The 10,815-nt window shown below is 33.9% G+C and overlaps 2 protein-coding genes across 3 annotated transcripts; both read left to right on the forward strand.

Moving 5' to 3' along the window:
- Positions 1-1,028: 1,028 nt before the first annotated feature.
- LOC109803392 (Tetratricopeptide repeat (TPR)-like superfamily protein) lies at positions 1,029-3,765 on the forward strand. Of its 2 annotated transcripts, XR_003803444.2 has the most exons (3): positions 1,029-2,275; positions 3,096-3,146; positions 3,311-3,765. XR_003803444.2 is itself a non-coding variant. In XM_020364942.3 (2 exons), the coding sequence occupies exon 1, from the start codon at positions 1,195-1,197 to the stop codon at positions 2,272-2,274; it is 1,080 nt and encodes a 359-aa protein (XP_020220531.1). In that variant the 5' UTR covers positions 1,034-1,194; the 3' UTR covers position 2,275; positions 3,311-3,765. The 2 variants fall into 2 exon arrangements, 1 of the variants encoding a protein (XP_020220531.1); XM_020364942.3 differs by lacking the exon at positions 3,096-3,146 and having other exon boundaries at positions 1,034-2,275.
- A 146-nt stretch (positions 3,766-3,911) lies between these two features.
- LOC109800268 (bifunctional aspartate aminotransferase and glutamate/aspartate-prephenate aminotransferase) lies at positions 3,912-8,044 on the forward strand. The gene is made up of 10 exons (XM_020361045.3): positions 3,912-4,785; positions 4,856-5,099; positions 5,234-5,327; positions 5,462-5,565; positions 5,798-6,046; positions 6,133-6,246; positions 6,422-6,505; positions 6,930-7,100; positions 7,194-7,307; positions 7,734-8,044. The coding sequence occupies exons 1-10, from the start codon at positions 4,682-4,684 to the stop codon at positions 7,872-7,874; spliced, it is 1,419 nt and encodes a 472-aa protein (XP_020216634.1). The 5' UTR covers positions 3,912-4,681; the 3' UTR covers positions 7,875-8,044.
- Positions 8,045-10,815: the final 2,771 nt, after the last annotated feature.

The following is a 10,815-nucleotide window of genomic DNA, read 5'->3' on the forward strand; positions in this document are numbered from 1 at the left end:
TAGGCGTGTTATAAAATTAATTTAGGTTGAAATTGATTTAGAAATGAAGTAATTAATGTTTCGTTGTTTTTATTCTAAAAACAAGAAACTTTTTTATCATGAAACATTTTATGTGAAATGGTAACATAAATAAACATTGGTGTGCTTAAATAAATTTTTTCAGATACACTTATTACAAAAAAAAAAAAAAAAAATTGAATAAGTTTTTCCAAAAATTAAATTATCTTAATAATAAGTTAATTTATAAAAAAAAATCCTATAATATTTTCATCGATTAATTTTTAACTTATAAACAAACTAGTTTTAAGTAATGAAAAATTTATTTATTTATTTTTCTTAACAGTATATTTAGATAAATTTATCCAAATAGAACTATAACATGTTTTGTTACGTGATATACTATTTTTCAATACATAACATGCAAAGATTTAATTACTTAAAATCATAATTAATTTAAAACTTAAAAACCAGTTCTTCAACATAAAATTAAATATGTCTCCATTTATTTAAAATTATCTTAGATGACATTTCAATAAAATTTTGAGTGTTTAAAATTGGGTCATTGTTTTTTTCATCAACATAATTTATTTATTATTTTAAAGCTAGCAATTAAGAATTAATATGAGTTTGTGGAATGTAATTTCTACTTGTCAAATTTTATTTTAAAACAAGCGAGAATTGAATTTGAGATTACTAAGTCAACTATATGTATTCTTGGAACAGATCTTATTATCATTGAAAAAAAAGATTTGATTTAAAATTGGATCATTTAAAACCATTAGTTGATATTTAAATAATATTTTAGATAGTTGATATTTAAATAATATTTTAGTTTTTCTTAAAAATTGTGTTGGAAATATAAAAGTTTAACAGGTGAATTCTTGTCAAAAATGGAAAATAGGTAAAAGCAATAAATAATTATTTCTCATTCAGTACACATTCAACACATGAATACATGATACATGAAACTAAACACGATAGACTCGTGTTTGTTATCTTCTCCATTTTTCCATTTCGGTAGTTAAAGAAATCTCATAAATGAAATGTTATTTGATGGGCCTAAAATGGTGGACCAGGCCCAGTAAAAACCATTAACCAAGAAAGCCAGCTAAACCCAACAACGGCTGCTCCTTTCTTCTCCACTGAACTATTTTCCGCTTACGCCTCCGTCGTGCCTCCGTCAACGGCGTGGCGATGGACTCAGACCCCGCAACCTCCGATCCCGAGACCCAGCCGTTCTCGAAGCAAATCGACGACCAGTGCCACGACATGAGTTCCCTCGAAGACCTCGCGAACCGCGGCGCGTGGCGCTCCATCATCGACAAAGTCTCACGCGCGCGAGCACTCTCTCTCCTCCACAAGCCCCACGACCACCTCACCTACCTCGCCTTCAACGCCCTCGCTTTCACCAAACTGCGTCGTTTCAACGAAGCCTCCGCAGAGCTCGATTCCCTCGAAGACCTCCAATCCTCCCACTACCGCTACGAAACCTACCCCAAAATTTACCCTAATCGGGTCGGATCCATGGTCCCCTTCTCCCTCCGGTGGCTCCACGCCCTAATTCCGATCAAACTAGGGCAACGTCAGCAAGGCATGGACCGCTTCTACACCCTCCTCGATTTCGTTCGCCAGAAAATCAAGGAAAAGGAGAACAACGACGCCCTCAATGTATCCCTCTCTCTCTGGAGGAAAAGAGAGGTTTTTGTGGTGAATTGCATAATTGGGCACCATTTGAGTCAGAAGGAGTTCGGCGTGTGTTTGAGCTTGATGAAGGAGCTTCTCTCTCGTTCCTCCGACCCTTTACTGGTTTCGCAGCTCGGGTACATGCAGTTGCAGGTGGGGGACCTTGAGGGCGCGAAAGTTTCGTTTTTGAAGGTGGAGAGTGAGGGGAAGAGTAACGGGTCGTTGAGCGAGGTTGAGTTTAGGAACCTTGTGAATAGGAACAAGGCGTTGGTGTATTTGGTTGGGAAAGATTACGTGTCTGCGGTGAGGGAGTTCGAGGAGTGCATTGAGAGGGACAGTTCGGATGTTGTGGCGGTGAACAACAAGGCTCTGTGTTTGATGTATCTGAGGGACCTTTCGGATTCTATTAAGGTGTTGGAGAGTGCGCTTGAGAGAGTTCCCACTCTGGCGCTCAATGAGACGCTTGTTGTCAATTTGTGTAGTATGTATGAGTTGGCGTATGTTAATCACTCTGATATTAAGAGGACGCTTAGTAGTTGGATTGCTCGTGTTGCTCCTGATGACTTTGATGCATCGTGTACTCGTACATGAGGTACGTGGTTGCTTTCTTCTTTTCATTTTCTTGCAATTGGCGTTCTTCTAATGTATCACTAATTTGTGCCTTGTTTCATAGACAAAATTTAGATACATACAGTTTATAGGTGTTCTTGGTGTTGTTATCCGATGGAGTTTTACCTGAGTAATTTTTGTTGATCTTTAATGCAAACCTATATCAGGGAATAACATCGAAAGTGCCTAAGGAATTGGATCTAAGTTTTGTCCTATTTCATTTATATGATAGGATGATGCTTTTCTTGGTTGTATACCTTTGAATAGCTTGTTTGGCATGTCTATGTGTCTAATTGATGGAATAAGATGTTCTTGCATCATTGCATCCTGTTGTATTGTACTTGAAGCATGTTGTACTAAGCTGTGGGTGGATTGTGCAATATCTTATCCTATGCTCCTGTGGCCCAATATAAGTTTGATTCCACTTGATTTTTGCTTTTGGTTTGAGGGATGCAAAATAACCATCTCAGCTTGAAAATATCAAGATTTTGGAGTGTCTGCGGGTAGTGCAGGTAAACTTTGAGCATAGTTTGTATGTGGTTAAGGTCTCTTTAATGTAGGTGCCAGGGAGGGCCTTTAGATATATAACTCCGTGGAGACTTTTGAGTTTTGATTTGTGCTAAACTACTTCCTGCCCCTCTTATGCGGTCCTGTTAGACCAATTTGCTTCTTTTGATCGGTGATTTGATTTGAAAATATGAGTCTTGGTTCATCTTATGTCTTTAATTGCTTTGCTGATTTAATATTGGTATTAGACTGTTAGGACAAAGTCATAAGTAAAAAAATAATTCTCTTCTTGCCAGACAAAAATGGTGTTGGACTTCATTTTGTGTTGAGAGGGTGTGGGGAGGAAGGTATGTGCTAGCCTTTCTCAAGTCTAAGTTGTGTAACAAAGGCTTCACTCATACTTCATGGCTAGAAGATAATTGTAATCAAATCTGCAGAAATTGCTTTGGAAATCAATTTGAATATTTCTTACCAAAAATCCTGTTAATTCTAATAATCTATTTATATGCAGAATTAGTGGAGATGTGGTGTGCTTGTGGCTTTAGTGGGTGCGTAAAACACCTAGAAATGAAACTCGCCAGCATGAAGTAGGAAGAATCACGGTAATTGCTGATCAATCATTAGCCTTCCAGGCCATGTACACCGTTGGTGACCCTATGGGATATCCAGTATGATGCCTGGAGAAGAGGTGCAAATATGGATTCTTTATGTCATTATCCTGCCGCAAAAAGGAAGATCTCACTATATTAGTTGGCCTATTCGTTTTGACTCTACTGCAAGATTGCAAATATCACGTATTGCTTTTATTTCCTCATAGGACCTCACTTCTGTTTATTGAATATGATTGGTTGAAAATGAGATAGAAATGTAATACCAAATTTTTATGAAACTGACCATTCCATTTACTGTAAGGACTGCTAATTTTCGTGTGTTCTCGTTTGAATGAACGTGTACTGTTTTAGGCTATTGTATGTCTTGAAGAATGAATTTGGGCGTTTGGGAGGAGCATAACAGAATGGTATGTAATAAAGCCAAAATGGTACTAAGATCAAGGTGGCTTGTGGATGTAGGACAAGGGGTTTGTTTCTCACAAAGTGGCCAAACACTGTTTGAATTTCTGTTGGTAGAAGTGATTACGGTTGATGTTTAATATGTCTCGAGTAAGTTTTTCCTGAGCAAGATGCATGAAGCAAATGATAAAGTAATAATAAAGTGGAATGGAAAATGCTGTAAATGTTTAAGAAAATAGGATATAAAGTTATTAATAACCTTTGAAGTTAAAAGAGTTACCCATATAGAAGCGAGGGAGAAATTAATGGATTAATTGAATTGATATCGGGTTGGTTTGTCTTTCAAGAACTAAAATAATATTTTTTAAAAAATTATAGAGACTAAAATGATAATTTGTAAATTTGAAATCAAAATAATAATCTTTGATATTTTAGAGACTAAAATGAGAAATTTTAAATTTTAGATAGCATACAAAAGTACATTACTCAAATTTGACTATGGCTATTTTTTTAAATATTATTACGCAGCTGTGCAATTGTTCTACCTACTTGTACAACTGTTTTCCTTTACTTTTAAGTTTTAATAACGGTCTACGTTTACGTTGGTGAAATTGAATTCCACGTTGTGACTTGTTGACCAACACGAACAAGAAAGTATTTGTTTACGTTTACAAAGATTGAAGAAAAAGAGAAGTTCTCCATAGTTTTGCTTCTTTCACTACTTACATCGCACATAGCCCGCGCCAACTCTCATCCACCAACCCCATTCTCCTCTTCTTACTTCTAAAATCCACTCTCCTTGGTGTTTCAACGTTTCATAGCTTCTTCTCATTTACCTACCCAACTACCTATATTGCACCCTTGTGATTTCCATGGCCAATGCACTACACAACGCCGCCATCTCCACCTTCTCTTTTGGAGACCAATATCCCATTTCTCGTTGCGTTTTTCCATCTTTATCCACCCTTCCTCTCAGGTGACTTCAATTCCCTTGTGTCATTCAGCTTTAGCATCACTAGTTGCTAATGTTTACATCGCCTTTGTAGATCCATGCAGAAAGGAAAACACGTGGAGCTGAACAGAAGGGTTTTGGTGGCAAAGGCAAAGACTACGAATGATTTTGATGACATAGATGTTGATATGTCATTGAGCCAGAGAGTTAATGCTTTGAAACCTTCCAAAACTATGGCCATAAGTGATCATGCCACTGCTCTTTTACAAGCTGGAGTTCCCGTTATTCGCTTAGCTGCTGGAGAACCTGATTTTGACACACCTGCTGTTATAGCTGAGGTGAAATATTCTATGCAAATTTCCCTTTGTTTGCTAAGTTGTCAATAGAAGTGTTTATTCCTATTCAGTGTACCTTTTCTTTTTGAGTCTATCATGAATTCATGATCATGTCATGACATGTATGGGGATGGTAGGCTGGGATGAATGCAATTCGTGAAGGTTACACGAGATATACCCCCAATGCTGGAACATCAGAATTGCGCCAAGCAATTTGTCATAAGCTAAAAGGTTACTTCAGAATTCAGATGATTCGCATGTTTGATTTATTTATTTATTTTATTTTTATTATTATTATTATTATTACTATTATTATTATATTGTGAGATTGGGAGTTTGACAATGTGACAGGACTGTTTTTGCAGAGGAGAATGGAATTACTTATACTCCTGATCAGATTCTGGTCAGTAATGGAGCCAAGCAAAGTGTTGTTCAAGCAGTGCTTGCAGTTTGTTCCCCAGGAGATGAGGTATGAAACAGCTTAATACTCTACCATAAGCATTTCCAATTACTTATGCAGCTAATAGGTGGAGAAACAAATTGAGTTCAATAATATGTGCAGCTTCAAGTAGTAAGAGAACACATACTTGCAAATTGTAATAATATCATTCTGTAATCGGTCTGAATTTATTGACATGGCTTTATTTATCCTTATGCAAGTTGTGGAGGGTTTCATTTACCTTGTGCTGTGAATGTTTCAGGTTATTATTCCAGCTCCATTCTATGTGAGTTACCCAGAAATGGCAAGACTGGCTGATGCAACACCTGTGATTCTTCCAACCCATATATCTAACAATTTTCTTTTGGATCCCAAACTGCTTGAAGCCAGCCTTAGCGAAAGATCAAGACTACTTATTCTTTGTACACCGTGTAACCCAACAGGATCTGTCTACTCTAAGAAATTACTTGAAGATATAGCCCAAATTGTAGCAAACCACCCCAGGCTTCTGGTACAGAATTACATTCATGATAGATACTTAAATGTGTTCTCCTCAATGATAGTTCCTCTCAAAATCTCTATTGTTGTTTTATATAGGTTCTCTCCGATGAAATTTATGAACACATAATTTATGCACCAGCAACTCACACAAGCTTTGCATCTTTGCCTGGAATGTGGAACAGAACACTAACTGTGAATGGATTTTCTAAGGTTGGTCTATTTGTTATAAACTTTCTTTTTGGACATGTTGATGTTTGTGTTGTTAATCCCTTGTTTTTGTGTTCTTCTCAATACAAATTCTATATTTCTTAGAATGTTTGTAAATTATGACAATGTAGAGAGCCTCAGGTCTGAATTATGACGATTCTCAACTGTGTTCTTGTAGACATTTGCAATGACTGGTTGGCGGCTTGGGTATATTGCTGGCCCAAAACATTTTGTTGCAGCATGTGGAAAGATTCAAAGCCAAGTATGCAGTATTTTTTATTTCCCATTTTCTTGAGTTATGCACAACTCAATATAAAATTTATCTTGATTTTCTTTTGCTCCAAGACATCTAACAGAAGCTTAAGTTTTACTAGATTTGGCATTTGAGAGGAAACTTGTTCAGAAAATTTCCACCATTCATTTGGAGGGTTGGACTAGTGTTGCTATTATATTGAATGCAACATATAATGTCTGACACATCTTGTTAGGAACCGGATTAGAAATGAGAAAAGAAAAGAAAATTTGTATTTTTTAATGAAATTGTAAAGAACAAGGTTAACGCCCAATATTTCACCCTTTCTGAATAACTAACTAATTATTCTAACTAACAATTGATACTCTACTATAGATAGCATGTAACGAACTATTGATATTTGGGGATATGTAACACATTTTGTTGAATACAGCTCACTTCAGGGGCAAGTAGTATATCTCAGAAAGCTGGGGTTGCTGCATTAGGACTAGGCTATGCAGGTGGGGAGGCTGTTTCTACCATGGTGAAAGCCTTCAAGGAAAGAAGGGATTTCTTGGTTGAAAGCTTTAGAGAAATGGATGGTGTCAAAATATCTGAACCACAGGTGTGAACTTATTAAGAATGTTGCTTGACCTTTATACTCTCTAATTTTTGTCTCTTCTGTTCTTGAAAAATGTACTATTCTTTTCACTTTCAGGGGGCATTTTATCTATTCATTGATTTCAGCTCTTATTATGGAAGGGAAGTTGAAGGGTTTGGTATAATTGAGAATTCTGACTCCCTCTGTCGATACCTGCTGGACAAGGGCCTGGTATACTCATTTTATTGCCTTTAAGATTTTAGTGATATTTTATCAGCTGAAAACTTTTAAGTGATTCCCTCCCTCCCCCCACCCCCAATTCTCTAAAAAGTAGTCATGAATTCATCAATTAGTACATATAGAATTATAAGAGAGCTTTTAAGAATTTCTCAACCGAAAATAAATAGATTTTTCTGTTAAAAAAACTAAAAAATTCTTTAAAGTTTGTATTCAATCAGAGTACAGACTCATACTATCAAAGATTGAAATATATCTGCAGGACTCCAAATCTTCATCCATGTTGCTTTTCAATAAAGCATTAATCATCTTCATTCAAGTATCTATGTGTATGAAGTTCAAACTTCAAAGAGAGGAAAAACTTAGTACATAGGAGCCTAAGTCAGAACTTAGTGTTTTGCTGTTTTGATTTTGCAACAGGTTGCATTGGTGCCGGGGAGTGCATTTGGAGATGATAGTTGCATCCGCATCTCTTATGCAGAATCCCTTACAACTTTAGAGACAGCCGTAGAGAGAATTAAGAAAGCACTTATCCCTCTAAGCTCTGCTGCGCTTGTTTAATTCATACTAATCAAGTGCACTCTTTCTTCTACTTATTGTGTTCTATTTTTTTGAGTAATGCTTAATTCTCTTCCTATATCTTCTTACAATCTTAATATGTGATGAAATAATTGTTATATGGAAGAGTATTGCATTTATTGAGTAGGAAAAATTGCAAGAATACATTGTTAGATATTTGGAATTATTTTAAGAAAATAATGCATTGTGGTTGACTCCACATCTAATTACCATAGCCTCGTTTACGTTTAAATATTACCAGTATAGTAGTAGTGTTGGAAATATAGGTTTTCATTTGTCATCTCTGTAATGAACAGAGTCAAAGTTATTTTGTTTCAAAAAAAGAATTTAGTATCAAAGTTCAATGGTTATTATAAGTGCACTTTGAGTACCCTAAAAGCTAAAATCACTCACAAATAGACAAATTAAATTGCAGCATTTTCTCTTTAGTTGGTGTAGATGAGCCACTAAAAATGAGGTAACAATGCCTTATATTTTATTGGTAACTTTAGTAATAACACCCATTTAAATCCTTTAAACCCAGGATGCTGAAAAGCAAATAGCCTCTTGCGTAAAGCCCATGGGCCATAATCTCTAAACAACCACTCAATCATTCTCATTCAAGAATTGCTGAGATGAATGATGTTGGGAAGCGGGGAGCACTCCACCATTAGCTAGTAAACAAATCACACAAATATGTTTATATCACATCTTAAATCAAAATCTTAGGACATTTTTATGTATTTTTCTCATTTTATATATTTCTCGACATATCCAATATTATTCATACGAGACTTTCCTTCACATTTAAACTCCATCAAATGCCTCGTTCAAAAAAGATATTACTGAGTTGCATCTTCAAAGATTACCGTGAGAAAGTCCGGGAATATATATTATTATTGGAAAAGAGACCACAAGTTTTGTATAGTCCACTAGGCAAATTGGAGAGAAGAACATTTTTTTTTTCCATATGCACTGCTAGATGACACAGATAAAAATTTGGCTAAGCGATGAGGAAAAAAAAAAACTTTCATGTAGATACCTCATCATCAAACATTATAAATTGATGTAGCGGTTAAAATTTTTCTCATATGCATAAACTTGTTAGGTGAATGACTGTCACAAGACACGAATAAAATTAGTCTTCGATTTAATGAAATAAGAAATACTTGAGACAACAAAAAGAAATACATTTCAATATCATAAATATTTCATTAACTCTTGGATGATTTTTCTTTATCTCTCTTTCTGTATATTGTGTAGTATTACTCGTATCTATATTTATCTCCATTTCTTTCCCAAATCTTAATTAATATCATAGTTTTCATCTATCAATTTTTAATATTATTTTATAAATTTAAGAGATCATAAAATTATTTTTATAGTAATTTATATACATTAAAAGAAATAGAGGGACCCATGGCCTATTCTGGTCCCTTCTTCCCTCCAAAAGGGTCCTTCTTTATATAAAAAAAAAGTTGTGACATTATAAAACTCTTCTTTTTAATGAATTTATCTTTTGAGTTAAACTTTTCTTTAAATACTTAAAGATTAGTATTTTTATAGTTGAGTTAATTCATTATTTTTTTTATAATATAAATTTAATAGTGATACACTCTAAGTATAAAATAGTTATACATTATTTATCAATCACAAACCACTATTGATATGATTTTTTTACTTACTAATTATAAAAGCTAACAATTTATCATAAATAATAATTTGTAATTAAATAATAATATAAAATATTTTACATTGCCGATGCATCAAAAAATAAAGATTTGACATTCTTTTTGTCCAAATTAAAGAGATTAGTTATTTCATTCTTTTAATAAAAAAATAATGATCCACGATATGAACTTTTATAAATATAACGTAAATGATACAAAATTCCAATACAGCAAAATGAATTGTATAGAGAATCATTAAAATATATTTAACTCGCCATGGAAGAAAAGAATTATTTCGAAGTGAATACATTTTTTTTATTACCAAAAATTAAAAAGCTTTCGTTCAATTCTCCCTTTTAACTTTTTATACTTCTATTTTTTTTATAGCATCACCGTAATTAAGGTAAATATAACGTAAATGATACAAAATTCCAATACAGCAATGAATTGTATAGAGAATCATTAAAATATATTTAACTCGCCATGGTAGTAAAACAGTATCTCGAAGTAAATACATTTTTTTTTGTTACCAAAAATTAAAAAGCTTTTGTTCAATTCTTCCCTTTAAACTTTTTATATTTCTGTATTATTTTTGTTTAATACCATTATAATTAAGATCACCCTTATAGCTCTTTGTCCCTCCTCAAAAGTATATTGTGCGAAAATCAAACTCAAGTCTTCTTCACAAGCTCACCACGTGTTGCCAACTGAAGTAATGTTTTATAGTTTTATTATTCTATATAATAATGATAAGGCAAAAAAAAAAAAAAAAAAGCTTAACAATGTCAGAAAAAAGAGTATAATAAAATGAGAAAACTCAACATACATTGAATCTAGACAAGTTAAGCTTTTATAGAAGAACTATAACAAGTTAGTAGTAGTAATTAGCAAAATCTAGAATGTAGATTGTGAAGGCGTGCAGCGGTGCCTAGTGTAATCAATGGTTAGAGAGACAAAAAGCTAGCTAGGGCATAAAGTTAGTGCTTTGTGGCTTTAGGACACTAAACTACATAGGAAAATTAATGATCATCGTATTGTATGAATCTAGATGCTATTCTGTCTAAGAACATCAACCACTAAACTCTAAATTTATCTGTTTTTCAACTCTTTTTTTGGTACATTATCTGTTTTTCAATTCTGCTATCAACCCAAGAATTTTATTTCATTTTTTTAAAATATAATTACGCTCTTAACAGCTAATGTAGATTAAAAAACAAAAAATAAAATGTAACCTACCACATGCATCATCTCTTTTTTTTTTTTTTTTTTTTACT

Source organism: Cajanus cajan, chromosome 3, assembly GCF_000230855.2.
Source record: "Cajanus cajan strain Asha chromosome 3, NIPB_CcT2T_4, whole genome shotgun sequence".
Lineage (NCBI taxonomy): Eukaryota > Viridiplantae > Streptophyta > Magnoliopsida > Fabales > Fabaceae > Cajanus > Cajanus cajan.

What these genes read in the sequence shown, in the direction of transcription:
- LOC109803392 (XM_020364942.3), top strand. Translation starts at nt 1,195, where the DNA reads ATGGACTCAGACCCCGCAACCTCCGATCCCGAGACCCAGCCGTTCTCG.
- LOC109800268 (XM_020361045.3), top strand. Translation starts at nt 4,682, where the DNA reads ATGGCCAATGCACTACACAACGCCGCCATCTCCACCTTCTCTTTTGGA. An exon ending in CTGTGAATGGATTTTCTAAG is followed by an intron (nt 6,247 to 6,421) that starts GTTGGTCTATTT and finishes GTGTTCTTGTAG; the next exon opens with ACATTTGCAATGACTGGTTG. An exon ending in GTGGAAAGATTCAAAGCCAA is followed by an intron (nt 6,506 to 6,929) that starts GTATGCAGTATT and finishes TGTTGAATACAG; the next exon opens with CTCACTTCAGGGGCAAGTAG.